This window comes from Octodon degus, unplaced genomic scaffold, assembly GCF_000260255.1.
Source record: "Octodon degus isolate 3935 unplaced genomic scaffold, OctDeg1.0 scaffold00043, whole genome shotgun sequence".
NCBI classification, from domain to species: Eukaryota; Metazoa; Chordata; class Mammalia; order Rodentia; family Octodontidae; genus Octodon; species Octodon degus.
The window spans coordinates 11302436-11321987 of NW_004524619.1; the positions used below are offsets into that span (position 1 = coordinate 11302436).

General features: G+C 43.5%; 1 protein-coding gene and 1 pseudogene across 3 annotated transcripts in view; one reads left to right on the forward strand and one right to left on the reverse strand.

The window, feature by feature from the left end:
• Hacl1 (2-hydroxyacyl-CoA lyase 1) overlaps window positions 1-19552 on the forward strand; it is a 49668-nt gene that overhangs the window by 14845 nt on the left and 15271 nt on the right. The window contains exons 7-14 of one of the 3 annotated variants that reach the window (XM_004631663.2): window positions 596-690; window positions 2997-3109; window positions 4182-4317; window positions 10566-10671; window positions 12098-12181; window positions 13191-13292; window positions 17063-17217; window positions 17735-17893. In XM_004631663.2, coding sequence (XP_004631720.1) covers window positions 596-690; window positions 2997-3109; window positions 4182-4317; window positions 10566-10671; window positions 12098-12181; window positions 13191-13292; window positions 17063-17217; window positions 17735-17893 — 950 coding nt within the window. The remainder of the gene's footprint in view (window positions 1-595; window positions 691-2996; window positions 3110-4181; window positions 4318-10565; window positions 10672-12097; window positions 12182-13190; window positions 13293-17062; window positions 17218-17734; window positions 17894-19552) is intronic. The other 2 variants (XM_023715781.1, XM_023715782.1) reach the window with 2 other exon arrangements.
• On the reverse strand, window positions 14224-15497 carry LOC105742231 (annotated as a pseudogene).

The following is a 19552-nucleotide window of genomic DNA, read 5'->3' on the forward strand; positions in this document are numbered from 1 at the left end:
ATATTACAGTGGAAAAGCTTGGTGAGCAGAGCCTCGGGAATAATTTCCAAGGCTAATAACATATGTAATAGAATATGCATGGGGGAGGTCACAGTATGGAACCCAGGGCCTTAGCACTGAGCTATACTCCTAGCCCTTTTTTTTCCTTTCAGTACCAGAGATTGAATGCAGGACCTTGTGCTTGCCAGGCAAGTGCTTATTCTCCTGAGCTGTCTCCCCGGCCCATCCCAGCCCTTTTTAAAATTGGAGACAGGGTCTTGATAAGTCACTGAGTCGCTCAGCCTGGGCTGAGGCATGCATTCCTCCTGCCTCAGCCTCCCAGAATGCTGGGATTATTGGTATGCACCATCATGCCCAGTTTCCTAAGTGAATATTTTCTTGTCCCATTTAAAACAAACATACAGTACCTTACCTTTTGCAATATATAGACTTAATGGAGGGCATTTCAATTTTAATTAACATTGTTTTTTTGTCTTAAGGATTCTAGAAAAATTAAAATAGCATTCATTTCATGGTTAGATAGTATCTTGAAATTTGATATGATACTAAGGATTGGGAATTTAAAAAAATCTTTTCTTATATCTATAATAAACAGGCCGTGAGAATCAGTATCTACGGTCGCCCAGGTGCCTGTTATGTTGATGTACCTGCAGATTTTGTGACCCTCCACGCGAACGTGAATTCTATAAAGTGAGTAGTAGTTATTTTCAGTCTTGTGTCATCACAGTGCCTACTTTGGTGTCACAGAACTAGGGCTTGAATGCATGGCCTCTACACTGAGCTTGTATTTTAAGCCTGGGTCTGGCCAAGTTGTTAGGTTTCCCAGGTTGGGCTCAGACCTTTGCTCTGCGTGCCTCAGCCCTGCAAGATTTCAGGAGTGTGTCACCACACCTGGCCCTGAAGCATTCACCTAGCAGCTTAGAGTTCATCTAAGCTTGTCTTGACTTGATGATTTAGTAATTACTGAATCCTAGCCGAATGGTTTAATTCTGTTAATTAAAATGGTATTATATAGTACTACTTTGGAGTCTATCAAATGATTGTCATTTACTGAATTCCTCACTTACGATTATTCCTCCAGGCTGGCCAAATAGCTCAGTGGAAGCCGGGGGTTCAATCCCCAGGCCTGCTGTGCTGGCTCCACCCCTGGGGCTCACTGAGACTGAGATTGAGACTGGTTGTGGTGGAGCGCCCCCTGTAATCCCAGTTCTTGGGAGGCTATAAAGAGGTGGATCACTCTGAGTCTGATGTAGTAGTGAGACCGTGAACACCCTGTAGGCCCTTCCCTAAAATAAATAAATAAATAAACTATTCCTCCAATAATCACAAATGCATATCTCATTAATATAGTTAATGGTTTATTGACCGTGCTGGTATAAGCAAAGAGATGAGGTAATTGTTGAAAAATCATTAGGACTCAGCATAAAAATATTAGTGTAGCCATGTATTTAATTTAAGAATATTCTAACACATGTTTCTGTGATTTTTCATGTCCCCTTATTTTTTAAAGAAATACTTTTTCTTTGTTTTACATGTATTTTTCATATGTGCTCACTATAGATTTTTATGTGATAACTCATTTAACATTATCATAGCATTTTTTGTTTTAAAATTATTTCTTGGGATGGGGAGATAGCTCAGTGGTCTAATACCTGCCTGGCAAGCACAGGGTCCTGGGTTCAATCCCTGTAATCCCAGCACTTAGGAGGCTGAGGCAGGAGGATCACTATGAATCTGGACTGTGTTGTGAGACCCTGTACCAAATAAATAAATAAATTTTAAAAAATAAAATTACTTCTTAAGTATAATTTTTATGGATTTTGCTCTTGGGGAAATGGTTTTCTAATGAATACCGGCTTGATTTCTATTTGGGAGAGTCAGACAGAAAGGACATTTATTCTCTGTAGCATCTGAGCATGATAATCTAAATAACACTGAGGAGTGAGGTGGGTTGAACCTTGAGTATATCCACGTATTTGGGACAATAATGTATGTCCAAATTTTGCACAGTATGACTTTTATTTATTATAATAAATGAAATATTGCCTGGTACAGTATGGGGCTTGTAAATTGGCGTGGAAGTTTAAAGCAGGTTCTTGCTGGTGCACAGCACAGATTGGTTATATATGTTTTGTTGGCGGAACCGGGGATTGAACTCAGGCCTCTGCGCTTGCCAGGCAAGCTCTTATTTTACTGAGCCATCTCCCTAGCCCCCCAGATTAGTTATATATGGGGACGGTAGTTTTTCATCTTCAGCTGTGTCTGATGCAGCTTATATGAAATCATTGTTCTGTTAACTAAATACTACTCTGTAATTGCAAAAAAAAGTTGCAGCTGTTTTGTTGACATTCTGAATGCTTCTAAGTAAATACAGTTTTTCTGTTAGTAAAAAAACAAAACAATAAATGAAATATAACAGGAATTACCATGCAGAAATACTTAACTGTAACAGTTTTAATTGTTCCTTTACCAATGCATGTTGTCACACTATAGTATGAACTCAAATGGAAAGTTGCAAGAGTAATGAGTGAAATAGTGAGGTGGTTACAGACGCAGACTTCGGAACAACCCGTTCTGTGCTGTCTGACACCTGCCATCTGGGGCCTTTGGTCTTTTTCCTCAGCGGCAGGATTAAGATAATAGTAATACCTAAGCTCATTGTTCTCAAAATCAAATGGGTGGCACATAGTACTGTTAGCTTTTAGGATAGCTTTCGCTGTTACAGCAACTGCCACTGCTACTTTTAAAAAAAAGGATTTCACCCCATCTTCCTTTCAGTGAATTACACATTTGAGTGGCTGTTAGATAATATTAGGAAAGAACTGTTAATTTACTAGATGTGAGAAGTGTATTATGGTTGTATCAGAGAAGTTCCGTGTGTGTTAGAGCTGCCTCCGGGAGTTTACCATCTTTTCCTACCTATTCATATATTTGCAATTATCACAAAAGATTTTAGAGTTCTTTTTTTTTTAGTTAACAGAGGTCCTTGTTTCTAGGTACAAAGAGTGCTGCCTGCCGCCTCCCATCAGCCTGGCGGATTCTGCTGCTGTTGATCTGGCAGCGTCTGTTGTCAGGAGTGCCAAGCAGCCCCTTCTCATCATCGGGAAAGGTAGGGTTGGGCAGAATTCCTGAGTCTTCCTGGCTTTTGAAAGAATGTTGATACTTTTTAGAAATTGTTTTCATTCTCTAATGTTTGAAACTGGAATAAGAATATTCTTCATCCATTTTATTTTGTTAGTTTTCGAATAAAAGAATTATCCTCAGAGGCCCAGAAATCTTACCTTAAAAGCAGATGTTTCTTACTTTTGAGACTTAAATTCTCAAAAGGAGATGAGGCAGGAGAATCACAAGTTCAAGCCCTGCTGGGGCAACTCAGTGACTTAGCAAACCCTTTCTCAAAAATAAGAAAGACTGGAAGTGTATCTCTGTTCAAAGGCCCTGAGTTCGGTTGCCAAGACCTCCTCCCTAAATTAGAAAATGTAGGAAATAGAAATCTCTTCATATAAGGAAACTATTTTTATTTTACTTTTAAATTTTTAATTTCTTTTAATCTTTTAATTATTTGGTACAGGGTCTCACTCACTATACAGCTCAGACATATAGTGATTCTCCTGTATCAGCCTGCTCAGTGCTGGGATTACAGGCATGCACCACGCCTGGACTCTGGCCAGCTCAGCGCACCCGGGGCGGGGCCGGCATGGCATGGGGTGCGGGGGATCAAACCCTGGTCCCTGTGCTTGCCTAAGTAGGCACTTCATCCACTGAGCTGTCTCGCCACAAACATTTGATGAGGCTTATGATAAGGCAGTGATTATAGAAAACACTGATGGAGGATGCATGCGGGGTGTCATAGAATTGTAGAAACTATACAGAGATCTTATGGGGCTTTTGAGCCGCCCCTGGACTGGTGGACTCCACGCAGAACAGGCTTGCTGCGATGGGTACAGCGCATGAAGGTGGAGGCAACGTTTCTCTCTCGGAGCAGAGTTCTTCCCTGCCTACCTGGGCCTCCCAGTAAAGTCCGTACATTCAGGGCATTGCAGGGAAGTGGCAACAGAAGGAGGGGCAAAGTGTGAATTTGGTTAGGTGGTAGACCTTGAAAAGCAGTTTCACAGGAGCTTATTTTTAGGGCCTAATGCCAAGCTTAACTGACTTGTTCTATTTGTTTGCATTTCTTGTAGGTGCTGCTTATGCCCACGCAGAGCACAGTATCAGGAAGCTGGTAGAACAGTGTGGATTGCCGTTCCTGCCCACTCCCATGGGCAAGGGTGTCGTTCCAGACAGCCATCCGAACTGTGTGGGTGCAGCCAGGTCCAGGTGCGTAGCCTTCCAGATTTGCAGTATAGTTGCCTGGAGGATGTTAGGCTATATTCACACTTTCCTGACCGACTCTAGAGAGAAGGTTCAAGAGAATGATGGAATGCTAAGCCCATTTGTTGTTGTTGGGTTTTACTTTTTAGCAGTTTAAAGATGTTATGGACTTTCTTTTGGCCTTATGGCTTTAGATGAGAAATCTGCAGTGATTTCAATCATTGTTGTCTTATATTGAATATATTGTTTTTCTCTAAGTGCTTTTGATATTATTCTTTATCTTTGGCTTTTAGTAGTTAATTATGATCTATTTGGATATAGTTTTCTGTATCCTTTTGGGATTCTCATAGGTTTTTGAATCTGTGTATTTCTCTTATTTTGAAAAGGTGTTTACTATTATTTCTTAAAAATGTTTCTATGCCAGTCTCTACTCCTAAAACTCTAATGGTACAGATATTACATATTTTGATGTTGTCCATAGATCCTGTGTCTTTTCTTTTTTTGTTTCTTTTTGAGACAGGGTCTTACTACATAGTTCAGGAGGCTGGCTCACTTTGTAGACCGGCTGGTCTGGAACTCACAACAGTTTTCTCGCCTCAGCCTCCCAGTGCTGGGATTACAGGTGTGTGCCACCACACCTGGCTCATTTGTTGGCCATCTTTTTGTCTCTTAAATTTTGTTTGTTGAGGGGCTGGGTAGGTAGCATGGTGGTGTAAGAGCCTGCCTGGCAAGTGTAAGGACCCAGGTTTGATCCCTGGTACCACATGCTGTGCCAGCCACTGAAACCAGGTGTGGTGGCACACATCTATAATCCCAGCGCTAAGGAGGCTGAGACAGGAGGATCACTATAAATTTGAGCTGCAAGAAAGAAAGAAAATTTTGTTTGTTGAGAACTTCAACTTCTCCCTTTACTTTTATTTAAAGAATTTTTTTTTTTTTTTTCCTTATGAAGCATAGTTATGGTAGCTGCTTTAAAGTCTTTATTTGGACATTCTAACACTAGAACATTTCAGATTAGCACCTATATTTTTCCTTTGAGAATTAGTCACGTTTTTCTGTATTAAGTAATTTTGGACTTTTTTTAACCACAGTACTGGGGATTAAACCCAGGAATGCTCTGCCACTGAGCTATATCCCCAAATCCCATTTATTCTTTAGGACAGGTGTCTTAGTTACTGTTTACTTGTTGCTGGGACAAATACCTGACACTCAAAATGAAGGAAGGAAAGGTTTATTTTATTTAGCTCACAGTTACTGCAGGGTTCAGTCCATATTCCGCTGGCTCCAAGGCAAAGGACAGCAGTTCAAGCGGCAGAAAACAATGAAGAGCAGAGGAGGAGCAGCAGCTGCGGCGTCCATCAAGCCTCTCTCTTCCTTCTGCGCTGACTGCGCTCCACACGGAGCTCCTCCAAAGTGGCGCAGCTGCCCAGATCAAGCTCCTCTGAAGACTGGGACTTCTCCACGGAAGTGGGATGGGACAGCAGGAAACCAGGCAGGCCGGCTTCCTGCCTTTCTCAATTCCTGGGCCCTGCCCACCTGCAGGGCTAGGCCCCCATGCTGAGATCTGGGAGCTGATTCAGCCCAGTTGACGCAGTGTATCAACTAACACAACAGGCTCTTGCTAAGGTGTTCTGCCAGGCCCTGAAGTTGTGATCCTCTTCTCTCAGGTTCCTGAGTAGTGGCGTGATAGGCTTACGCCGCCATTATGGCCGCCTGGCATAATGTTGGATTATATCCTGAATATTTTAATGCTGTGTTGTAAGAGTCATGTCATTTATTTGTTTCACAAGCAGTCAGTTAGGGTTGGTTGGATTGGATTCAGACCGAAAGTTCTCTGTCACTATAGGCAGTTAGTAGTTCTGGGGCCAGGTCAGTTTCGGAAGCATGGCTTTGCCGCTTTGGGTCCTCTGTGTGTGCTGGATTAAAGGCTAAGCCCAGACTCAGGCCGGCGCAGGTCCAGGGCTGGGGATGCCTGTTCTCTCCTCTTGAGGCTCTCTGGGGCTCTCCAGCTTCACTCTTTGACTCTGGGAGCCCTTTCCTGGCCCTTACAGCTTATAGCACCCCGCAGCTGGGGCTGCCACAGCAGGGCAAGCTGAAGATGCAAAAGCAAACTACTTCGCTATGTTTTAGACCACAGGGGCCTGTCCTTCTAGTACCTGTAGCCTAGATGTCGTATCTCCTCTACTGTTAGCTGCTCGTGAGCCGTAGCAGTGCAGCCTTGAAGCAGGGCTGCCCTCAGAGCAGGGCCAGGAGATGGGAAGCAACAACACCGAGCTTCTTACCCTAGGCTCGCCCGCTTCGAGTGGGGCCCTCTTCCAGATCCTCTGCCAAGAAGACAGGGTTTCTCTTAGAGTTTTTGCCACATACAGTTCTGCAACTAAAGCTCGAGTTTATCTTCATCCTAGCCAAATTTTAAGAGAATTATATTAATGATGTCAATAGGGTAATAAAGATTGCAGTGTACTAAATAATTGAATCAGTAATTTAAGGGGTTTTAGAATATCAAAATATGCCATTTGCAGTTTCTATCTGATTGTAAGATTGAGCCCCTAAGGACTGATGCAGTATATAATAGGGGTACTTTTTGGATACTTGAAATGATAACTGAATTCTTGTGAAAATTTGTGTTTATTGCTGAAGAAGACAAAAGCAGCAAAAATAGATCCTGTATGGCAAAAAAAATAGAGTAAAGGGGAGTTAATCAAAAATACAGAAGAATGAAAGTAAAAACCAAAGCAATTATGATAATAAAGTCCCCCGGAGCATTCATGTTGGATTGATAATAACTTTATGTGGTATAATAGTCACATCTGAAACCAAATCACGCAACTTAAAAACAAGATTGGGCAAATATACATGAAGTAAGCACAATGAAAGCAAGGTGGCTGTACTAATATTAGTGTGTATATCAAAGTAAAAATTATTAAAAGTTATATTAAAAGTATTTATATATTTTTATAAACTATTAGAAATACTTTTGGGCCAAGCACAGTGGTGACCTTACTAGTTGAAGGCTGAGGCAGAAGGATCTCAAGTTCAGGACTGGCCTGGGCAACTTAGTGATTTGGTGAAAGCCTGTCTCAAAATAAATGAATAAAATCTGGGGACTATTTATTATAGCTCAGTAGAAGAACATCTCCAGCTTTAGTCCCCCATACTATAAAACAAAGGAAGGGAGGGAGGGGTAGAATCAACTTGGTAAAATAATTTGGAAAGCAGTTTCGTTATATGAATTAATACTCTTTAAAGAAAAAAGAGCCTTCTAGGAATCAATGGGGGAGTGTGCATTAAGATTTGAGGAGGGACTGGGGTGTGGCTCGGGGATAGAGTGCTTGCCTGGCACAAGAATTACCCTGGATTCATCCCCAGAATTGTAAGAAAGGAGAGAAGAAAAGAAAAATTAAAGCATGAAGTATAAGCCAATAAAGAAGCAATTGAGAAAAAGCTTTAAGTAAATTCTGGCATATAGAATGGGAAAGATATGTAGCCTTTACATGTCTTAAGAATTTAATGAGATGAAGCAGAGCGGCTGGGCCGCAGGCGGCCTCCCCTCTGCCCTCTGAGGAGCTGTGCGTGTCGTAGCCTTCAGCCAGCCACGGTCCTCTTTCCTCTCAGCGTCCTTCTGTATGGAGTACAGGGACGAGGGGATGGCCCTGACTGAGCAGGTGACCCTGACCCAGGAAAGGGGCCACTGGGCTTAGCATGACCCACAGTGGTCCCAAGCAGGATCTACATGTCACCGTCGTTCAGCAGGGCAGAAGTGAAACAAGTACCCAAGACCCGGCCCCGGCCGGCTGTTGATGGGGCAAAAGAGCAATCCAGAGGGAGAGGTTGGACTAAAGACGTTGACAGCTTTGAGAAGTCTGTGGAAAAGATAGCTGACCACCTGGAAGAGCTGAAAAGAGCGTACGAGAACCCAGCAGGGTTTCCTGGCCAAGGATTTGCAAACTGAAGCTCCTTGCAAACTCAATAATAGCAGAGTAAAGGCACAATGCAGCAGTGGATGAAGATCTTGGAGGAGACTGACACAGTGACCCTACCAGAAAATTTCAAGGACTGCAGGCTAAAAAGGAAGGGCTTGGTGAGAAGAGCTCAGGCCTTCCCAGTGGAGTGTGATACGGAGCAGGAGAACATCCGCCGAGAGGCCGGGCAGCGGCCGTCTGCACACGCAGCCCTCGCAGAGTGAGGCGCAGTGGGGACGCTCCGCTGCCCCAGGAGCAGCATCGCTGCACTGCCCGCTCTGCAGTGGCAGCTGTCTGTTCCCCAGAGGCAGCCAGCCAAGTGGCAGCTTTCCTTCTCTTACACTGGTTCTCAGTGAAAGTGCTGTCTTCGCAACCTTGAGTAGAGGTGGGCTCTGTCGCTCTGTTCGGCCTCTGTGTGGCTGTGCTGTCCAGCGCTTTTTCTGGGAGAGGTCTGCCTGCCCATGTGTTCCCAGCTCTTGTGACTTCTGGGCGCCTCCTGTGTGCTGGTTCGCACTGGCGGCCTGGTCTCCAGACACATGAAGGCCTTCTTAACCTTGCAGTCTTGGAGTCCCCATAGTTATAAAACCAGAGACGCAAGGAAATTGCAGCAGTCAAATGCTTGGCACTCAGGTAAGTTAGTGTCCCTCGTGACCTAATTCCAGAACACCTGAACAGATTGTTAGTTTAAAGACCCTGTCCCCACCTCCCAGTGACCCTGTCCAGCCACTGGTGCTGAAATACCCAGGGCCATTGCTGGAATGGTGCCTGTGGTTGGTGAATGGACTTCCTTGCCCCCAAGCAAATCTTCAGAAGTTTAGAGCCCATTGTTGTTTTCTTTTCCTTTTGTTTGTTTGTTTGTTTGTTTGTTATTTTAGGGAAAGGTCTGCAGAGTATTCAGGGTCTCACTACCAGATCCTACTCATAGTGATCCGCCTATATACAGCCTCCCAGGAACTGGGATTACCTGTGCCTGCCACCATGCCCAGTCTCAGTTGTCGTCTCAGTGCACCCCAGGGCCGGCACGGCAGGCCCAGGGATCGAACCCCCAGCCCCTGCACCTGCTTGCTGGCACTTTAATCCTCTGAGCTATTTGGCCGGCCCTTAGAGCCTTTTGTTGATAGAATTTATTTGAAAGTAAGCTGGAATCCTGGGTTAGAAAGGGCAAGGAAGGGGAGCCAGAACAAATCAAGTAGGTAGGGTGTGAGGCTCCAGATGCCTCTCAGGAGTGACACATGCTTCCTTTAGGGGCATTTCTGTTAAGTGTAGCCTTCTGACATCTATGTTTCCTATGAAAATGTTTCTGTTCTATGGATTTCTACCCACTATCATTGCTATTAAAAACCAGTTTGTGTGCCTGCTATTAGGCAAAAAAAAAAAAAAAAGAATTTAATGATAAAGATTTGATAACAAAAGCACATGAGATAATATACCGTATAAATACTTATATACTATATAAATAAGCTCAATTATGTAAAATACACTTGAATAGAAAAAAGACTAGGTGGAAATATGCCAGCATTTTAGGGTTTTTTTTTTTTTTTTTGTATTTAAAAAATACAAAATAGCCTGCAGTCCTTGAAATTTTCTGGTAGGGTCACTGTGTCAGTCTCCTCCAAGATCTTCATCCGCTGCTCCATTGTGCCTTTTATTCTGCTATCAAGTCGCAGGGAGCTTCAGCTTGCAAGTCCTTGGGCCGACAGGGTCTCAATACACAGATCGAACTCATAGTGATCCTCCTGTTTTTCAGCCTCGCAAGTGCTGGGGTTACAGGCGTGCACCACCACACCCACTCTCACTCACCAGCTCAGTGCACCCTGGGGACGGGCCGGCCTGGCAGGCCAGGGAATCGAACCCCCAGCCCCTTCCTGCCTAAGCAGGCGCGTTAATCCACTGAGCTATTTGGCTGGCCCAGCCAGCATTTTAGTTTATAAACTGATAATCTTTGAGATTGTTTTAACTTCTTTATACTTTTTAAAGATTATGTACAATAACGTACTTTTTAAAGATTATATACATTAATTTTTCTAATGATAAGCAATAAATTAATAGAATATATAATTTATGATAATATTTATTCCACTTCATCTTTTAGATTACTATTTAAATGGAATGATTTTATAAATTATTTTAGTTTTGAAAGGTCAAATTTACCTAGAAGCTAATTCACAGGAACAGTATATGCTCCAGATTAAAATTCAATATTTGCAAAATCAATTTTAGGATAATTCAAGTAGTAAAATATTGGAATATTCTACATATACTTTTTGTTACATCAGTTGTTATTTTTAATAGGGCTTTGCAGTTTGCTGATGTGATTGTCTTGTTTGGCGCCAGACTAAATTGGATTTTACATTTTGGACTGCCTCCAAGATACCAGCCAGGTGTGAAGTTTATCCAGGTACTTAGGGGAGAGTTCAGATCACACCTATCTGTGGCTCGTTAGCTGTGATCAGCTCTGCTTTCCACTTGGCTTTTGTAAAGAACTTTTTGTCTTTTTTACAGAAATAAGTTGTATAAATTGTCTAATACAATTTTAGGAACCACAAAGTACATTGACTTTTGAAGCCTAGAAAACATAATGTACCATTTTACTTCTAACCAGAAAACCTTTCAAAATCAATTTTTGCTACATTTGAAAACAATTTGTCTCTTCATCATTATGTATACATACGTACACACACACACACACACACACACACACACACACACATTTTTTTTCCCCCCTTCGGAACTGGGAATTGAACTCAGGCCCTTGCGCTTGCCAGGGAAGTGCTTATTCCACTGAGCCATCTCCCTGGCCCTTCATGTATATTTGAAAGTACAGAAAAGGTTTAGGTAGAATGGTAGGTTAGAATGAAATACTCAGCATTGTTGTGGAGCTTTAATGCTAAAACTTTCCTTCATCATTAATCGGAAATCTCTAAACTTGTAAGTGTCCTTTCACCTGGTTATAAAACAGTAACAGAAATATTCTACATTTTTCTATGACTCTCATGTCATGATGACCCTTTTTAGGAAGGCGTGTTCCGTACTGTGGAGAGCGCCTGCCTCAGAGGGGAAGTGCCCCGTCACCCTGCGCAGAGCGGCCCGTTCCGCTGAGGTTTGGTGGCTCAGCTGCAGTTGCTGTCTGTGCCCAGGCTACCGTTTACCTCAGCTTCTGTTAGCTCCTTTCCCATGTGGGGCTGTTGAGAACTAAGAAACACTAGCAACACTGTGGATTGTGCCTGGAAGACGCCGCCTTCTCTGATTGCTCTTCGTGATCGCTGAGTAAAGCGCATCCCCGTAGGGTGGGCAAATTATTCCTCCTGGCAGAAGCTGTGCCAGCGTACCTGGAAAATGAACCAGGCCATGCTCTTGGTGCAGTCCTTAAAGTAAGGTCCCTGGGCTGCCTCCATCAGCACCACCTGAGAAGCTCTGGAAATGCTGTTTCAAAGCGAGACACCTCCTCTGTGTGAGTTTAACAAGCCCACTGGGTGGCTCTGATGCACGCTCAAATTTGAGAGCCCCGACTTTGCACAGGAATTGCAAATGCCATTTAGTTGAGCCTGAATATCAGGTTCAGTACTATAATTGATCGGGTCACATGCATTCCTGACAGTGTAGTGATAGATACACAGATTCCATGAGGTAAATTTTAAATAAGGGGCAATGGGAAGATTCTCAACACTGGCCTTGGAATTCACAGTCCTATAGATTTTTACTTTTAGCAAAAAACTTGACTATCAAATCTTTTTTGTTATGTTATATATACACAGTTCATTTATTCGACTCTAATTGACTAACGAGCAGACACGGCTTGTTCTTCAGCCTTTTTCTTTTTTTAGATTGATATCTGTGCAGAAGAACTGGGAAATAATGTAAAGCCTGCTGTGACTCTGCTAGGAGACATAAATGCTGTTACTAAACAGGTAAGAATTTGCCTGGGCTTTAGTTGATGTGGAGTGATCTTTAAGGAACAGTCAGTTCTTAAAAATGTTTGTCGAGTAATAATCTAACACAAAAGTTATGATGGAAAACTACTCTTTTTAATATATGCTTGTGATATTATTTGTAAGTATCTTGGTGCATTTGTGCATATGCACATTGCATATTGATCGTTGTGGAAAACCCGTAAATATGATATTGGAACTTGGTAAGTCTAAGTTCTTGTACATAAGCTCATACTTACATAAAGCGTTTTTGAAGGCACTTGAAAATTTAAAGTTATTCAGTAAAAAATAGGGATTGCCAGATAGATAACTCAGTGGCTTAAGCACCTGCTTGGCAAGTGCAAGGTGAAAAGTCCTGAGTTTGATTCCTGGTACCAAAAAAAAAAAAAGGAAGAAGAACAAAAAAAAGAAAATGGGATTTACTAGGTAGAATCCAGCTACTCAAAAAATTACAATACAACTTCCAAAGGCATTGAATTTATAGCAAAGAATGGCTTACCCACTGGAAAAATCTGGAGTTTTTCTTCACACCTCAAACTATAATCTGTGACTTGGCCATCTTGTTCTTTATACATAATTTATATATTTAATTGGGACAATAGAATATAGTCACATTTATCACCTGATTTTGGGTGTGTGTTGTCATAAGTTTATACATAATTTATATATTTAATTTGGACAATAGATAGAATATAGTCACTTCTGTAAAGGTTCGTGGGTTCGTGGTGGGGTTTCTCCTTTCTTAGTGCAGTGACTCACTGGCTCCCGCCTGGAAGATGTGGAGGAGGTAACTCTCCAGTCTGATGCAGGAGCCCCGACATCTGACAGAAACCTACTGTGATCGAAACAGAAGTTTAGCAATTACCCATTTGTCTTCTGTTATTACTGCCTAGAGGAAAAGCAGAGAGTGCGGATAATGTGAAGTTTATTAGGAAGAGAAGTTTATTTTCCAAAGAAAATCAAAAGCTTATGCTTTTTTTTTTTTTAGCTTTTAGAACAGTTTGATAAAACACCATGGCAGTATCCTCCAGAAAGCAAATGGTGGAACATTTTGAAGGAGAAAATGAAGAGCAATGAGGCAGCCTCTAAGGTAATGTGGAACCAGTAAGGCTCAAGAACACTTGAGGTTTGTGATTCGGTTAGTTCTCCCATGATGCACTGTGCTGTGCAAAAAAGCTACAGAGCTCGGGCGAAGAACTTAGGTACAGAGCTCAAAAACTTCGTTAAAAATAAGATAGGAACCTTGTAAAAGTGGTAAAAAAAAAAAAAAAAAGGTATAAGTATGTTAGATGATTAAGAAAAATAGGTACTACGATAAATGTAGTACTTTTATCTTGGAAGATACCCCCCAGAATTTTTAATTGGGTATCAGAAGAGTTAACATCCTATGAGTTACTGCAGTATGGGTGGGTGGGGCTTATTGTCCACAGTTTGTGGCACAGAACACCACAATCTTTTGCAGTTTAAATCCTGAGACATGTTGGAGTGTGGTTTTGCCTTTACAGAGCCTTCAAGGCAGGCTATTTCATCAAAATGGAATATTTGACCCAGTAGATGGTCTTCTTTTTCACTTAATTTTTGTATCACTGCTGGAGATTATTTTGTGGCCTTTTGAGCTGGGCTGTGGCTTTGTCTGATAATGAAGGTTTTGGAAACTGGCAGATTTTGAAACCACAGAATTATTTATTGCTGTCACTGAAATAAATCGTTTCAGTCACATTTAGTGACTTCTATTTAAGGTCTTGTGATAGATCGATTGATTAATCAATCAATTGACTTTGATTTCTTTCTCTCTCTTTTTTTTTTAACTATGGCCTTTTATTTACACATAGATACTTCAAAAAAGAACTTGTTAGGGGCTGGGAGATGACTCTGTAGAATAAGTGCTTGCCCAGCGAGTGCAAGGGCCTGAGTTCAATCCCTGGTTCTACCAAAAAGAAAAAAAAGAGAGAGAGAAAAAAGAATGTGTTAGAAATTTTAGCATAAGGAGGATCCATGCACACACAAAAAAGAAACCTTGGGTTTAAAAACAACCTGTTAATGGTGCCTGGTCAAAGGATTTGTATTCTCATAGATGAGAAAGTGGACTTTTAGAGGGCTAGTGAAGGAGGAGTATTTGTACGGGGAGGAGAGGGCAGTTATTGCCAGGCTCACAGCGATTTGGAGAATGTGTCACAGTGCTAAGTACAGGGTGCTGGGACAGTGGTCACTGCCAAGGGCCTTGGAATGGGTCTTGCTGTTGCACAAAGCAGGTAAAAGGGAAAGGGACAACAGAGAGTAATCAGGGTGCCAACCTACATTCTTGGACTGAGCATTCATTGTATAAGTCCAAAAGGTGTAGGCACAGGCAGCATTAGGGTACAGGTGACGAACGCTGTCGGCCAGCAGCACAGCCTGCAGAAGCTCCCCAAAGCCTTGGCGCTCCTGTGGAGTGAAGCCAGCATTCTGTTTGTTTCCTTTGGGGTTACGAAGCTCGGTTTCTTCATGAGGCACATTGGGGTCCCCACATAGTACAAGAGGCTTGCAGGATGCCACGCCCTGCAAGAACTTGCGAAAGGCTTCATCGCAGCGCTGCCTATACTCCAGCCTTACCAGCCCCCAGCCTGCACTGGGTACCTAGGCTGTAATCAGCGCGAATGAGTCACATTGAGCCGCAATCACTCAGCCTTCCTGGTCACGTTCCTCCTCACCAATGCCATAAGAGACTTTGAGTGGGCACTGGTGGGAAAGCAGACCCACTCCGCTGTGCCCTTCCTTGTCAGAAGGTGCTGGCCAGGACTGGTGGGATAGTCCAGACAGCTCCAGAAGCTCAGCTGGGAGTTCCTTCTTGAACATTTGGTCTCCTGGAGGCACAGGATATCCAGGGCCTTTTCCTTTACCCAGTCCGAGCACTTCTTAATCCAGGCGCGAAGCCCATCCATGTTCCAAGAGCATATCTTGAGTGGGGCACATTCGCCACTGGGCGAGGTTCTTTTATTTGGCGGATCCTCAGACAAGCTGGCCTTCTCCTGCTGCCTCTTTCTCTTTTTTTTTTTTTTGCTCCCACTTTATTCTTCTTGGCCTCTGGCTCTCTCTTGGGCTCTTCCCCATCTTCTGCCACTGATCCCTTTTTCCCATGCTTTGTGTCCCTGTAATGAAGGCCCTTTGGTACCTGTACCACGTCAACCACAAAAACAGTATTTGCCCCAGGTAGTCTGCTTGGGCCTGAGGGAGACCTCTCTCGATTTCTCTTTGATTGTGATATGTAGGTGTTTGCTGAGATTTTTCTGTTGTGTGTATCCCAGTGTACGTTGGTTCAGCAGAGTGCAGTTTTCTGTGTTACCCTAGTGTTTCTTGCTAATGGAATCATATATTAGCAAATATGAAATTTATTTTGATCACTTGTTTCCTAATATATGAATAAGCTTGGAATAAATTTACATCCTCACATCCAGTATAATAGGACAATTAATCATGCCCGATTGTTTTAATTAGAATTTAATCAATGACTGTTTCTCCCATCAAGAGTCAGTTTGAGGTGGCAACGCTTGCTTATAATCTCAGATACTTGGAAGGCAAAGAAGGAAGATCGCATGTTTGAGGCCAGCCTTCACTACTTGGACCCGATCTCAAAATAAAATTTTTTGAAAAGGGCTGAATCAGCCAGTTGTGGTAGCCCTCTGGGAGGCTGAGGCAAGAGGATTTTGAGTTCAAGCACAACCTGGGCAATTTAGTGATTTGGCAAGACTCTGTCTCAATATTAGAAAGAAAGAAGGGCTGGGAATGTAGCTCAGTGTACAAGCCCTGCATCAGTCCCCAAGACTGCAGAAGAATAGGGGCGAGTAGGGCTGCGGGGTAGCCCCGCGGAGGAGTGCCTGCCTGGCGTGCTCACAGCGCTGCATTCAGTTCTCAGTGCTGCAAGAGGAAAAGGAGCCACGCTCAGGTTTTTGGAGGTGCTGGGGATAGAACCTATGGATGCTTTTCACTGAGCTACATCCCCAGTCCTTTTTATTTTTTAAGACAGTCCTTTTTATTTTTTTATTTCTTAAAACTTGGTCTAAGTTTTGCCCAGGTTGGCCTTGAACTTTTGATCCTTCTCAGCCTCTCAAGGTGTGTACCACCATTCCGGGCCTTGGTTCTGTTTTCTGAATTGTATCATGACAAATTCCCCACCTCCCCCATCACCTAGGTTTAAGATGGAAGGAGCCTACCCCCTCTTCTTTGGTACAGGAGTATAGCAGGGTCCTCAGCCACCTTAGATACAGTCTCCAGCAGAGCAGAGTAGCGCAGGAAAAGAGGCAGTGCCGGCCCAGCTAGGACTTGCCCCTGCTAAGCCACGGCATGTGGCTGTACAGGAGCAGCGCCCTCGCTGTTCCCCCACTCAGGGACTCTCGGAGCACTGAATGTAGCGTTTGCTCTCCAGCACGCTGGGAAAGAACCAGATTGCCAAGCTGTCTTGTGTCATCCTGACATTTCATTTTAAATTTAGGGCCATATTTCATTCAGATGGAAAATTCGGAATAAAAATTCCACATTATTTTTCTAAGAGTGCTCAAGTAAGATTATTTCATTTTATTTAACCCAGTGTTTCCCAGCTTCCTTTCCTGAAGGACTTTTCCTAGTCTTTAATATGCTGAAATATAGCGTGGCTCTCCAGGAAAAGGGATAGTGGCAGGCTTATTTGAATATGTCCCAGCGTGGGACCAGGGGGCATATTTTCTTAGCGTGTTTCCCAGGACTGTTCATGTTCAGTTAGTTTCCCAGATTATCTCTTGGCCTGAGGATCTTGTAGCGTGTAGCTGTTGCCTCACTGTCTCCAAGTAAGCTTGATGGTGACTTCCTGCCATTGGGCATTTTCATTGTTCCCCTCTGCTGTTTCAGGAATTAGCTTCCAAAACGTCTCTGCCTATGAATTATTACACAGTATTCCACCATGTTCAAAAACAGTTGCCCAAAGACTGTTTTGTGGTAAGCGAAGGAGCAAATACCATGGACATTGGACGCACTGTGCTTCAAAACTACCTTCCTCGTCATAGGTAAGACTTCCAGAAAAAAAATTAGAACTAATGTGTTTAATCTGAAACTACAGTAATGTAGATTAAGAAACTATTTAAGAACTCTGCATGTTCAGTGCATAAAGACGTATTTCATAAACGTATTCTTAGGTGAAGTTTTATCATTTTTATGCTTGACATGTCCTTGGTGTCAGTATAGAGTCAGGGTTCTTTTTCATTGAGGTTTATTTTTTTGCTCTGGTGCCAAGGACTGAACCCGGGGCTTCCAGCTTGCTAGGCAAGCATCCTACTGCTGAGCCACATCCCCAGCTGGATAGTCGGGGTGCTAAGGATGGGGGCAGCCTGCCAAATAGTCCCGAGTGGCCTTTTCCTCTTGTGCTGTTAATCCTTAATGAATTAGTCCTTTACAGTCTAAAAAGTTTACAGAATGTCTTTTGTCTTTATTTTTCCACAAACCATTGTAAGTATGACGAGAAGATTTGTGCAACCCTGACCTCTGCGACATGACCCAGTTTACTTTAGCTCTGTTCCCCAACAGACTGGATGCTGGTACTTTTGGAACAATGGGAGTCGGTTTGGGATTTGCCATCGCAGCTGCTGTGGTGGCTAAAGATAGAAGTCCCGGGCAGCGGGTCATCTGCGTGGAGGGAGACAGTGCGTTCGGGTTTTCGGGCATGGAAGTGGAAACCATCTGCAGGTAAATCAGAATCCTGGATCAGAGCGTTTTGTTCTCCTGAATGTGAGAGTCACCTAACAAGTAGTAAGCAAGCACGTACGGCGTGCCGGGTGCCCTCTGACAGGACCTGTACTGTGTGCTGAGGGGCTGGTGTTAAGAACTCACAGTCGTTCTCCTCCAGGACACTGGGTAAGGGGCCCGGGAGATGGTTCGGCGGAATAAGTGCTTGCCCAGCAAGTGTAGGGGCCTGAGTTCAATCCCTGGTCCTGCCAAAAAAAACCCAAAAAGCAGGACACTGTATTGTGGCCTCCTCACTGCACACTAGAAACCTGCAGAACTCTGGGGTGTAATTTTGAGGTCAGTGGGCAAATAAATGGTCCAAGAGAAGCTTGTTTTCTACAGGGAGATAGACCTCTAGGACAAGTGGCCTCAATTTAAATACTGGTTCTAGGCCCAGTGATTAGCTCAGTGGACTAAAGTGCTTGCTTAGGCAAGCTTAGGCAAGATCAGGGACTGTGGTTCAATCCCCAGCATCACATGCCAGGCCAGCCCTGCCCCCAGAGAGGACTGAGTCCTCCAGAGTCAGAAGGTGGTGGTGCACCCCTGTAATCCCAGCGCTGGGGAGACTGAAAGCCAGAGAATCACCACGAGTCTGAGCTACATAGTGAGACCCTGCAACAACCAAATACATTTAAAAAAATAATAAATAAATAAAAAAAAATACTGGTTTTACTCTGTTAGAGGGCAGAGCTTACACTTAAGCCTCTTAACCAAGCCTCAGCCCCCTTCATGTAAAATAAGAAGAGTAGCCGTTCTTAACCTGAGAAGGCAGTAGGGAGATGAGTGAGTCAAGGTAGACTGTGAGGTGTTACTCAGAGTACGCCGTTCAGACTTTATGGGTAGCTGTGACGATTCATGAAGACTGGGGAGCTGTGCTCCTCCTGTAGAAGTACAGGGACGTTTCACCCCCTAGCTGTATTTAAACTAGAGTAAAATAACTCTAATTTTGGTCAGGGCTCCTTTTAGGGCTTTTGTGAATTGTGGGCCTTTTAAAGTTATATCAGAATTTCAGGATCAAGGGGAAATGCTGCCCGTGGGCACGTCTGCATTGACAGCTGTGGGATGCATACCAAAAGACGAGTGATGGGCAAGCCAGCGTGCTGGAGAGAGCTGACTCCCGTGAGCATAGAGGACAGGTGGTTACCAAACCCCGTTAGAAGCGGTGTGCAGTTTAGCTCGTCTTTATCGCCTGCCCTCAGAAATTGTAACTATACAAAACAAAAGCCACATTCTCATTCAGTCAATGATAAAGTTTAACCAGCCATTTTTTGTTGGTGTCTGCTGTACTGTTTAGGACATTTCTGGCTACCCTTTCTGTGTACTGACGATTCCCAGTGCCATGGTTTGAGTGTGGACCACGTGGACTGCTGGCTTGTGTGGCTCTCACAGCGTTCAGCACAGGCTGGTTATCTGAGGAGCGCAGAGAATAGAAAGATACTTTCAAGCGTTGTTCTTCAAAACCATTTAAAGTAGTGCTTCAGAGCATAGTAAGTAGGGAGAGTGTTGGGATCTGCCTGGATCTGTGAAAACCAGGACATAGAAGACCCCAGGGATTTGCCCAAGGTTCAAAACTAAGTAATGGGGGACTGGGGAGATAGCTCAGTGGCTTAAGCGCCTGCC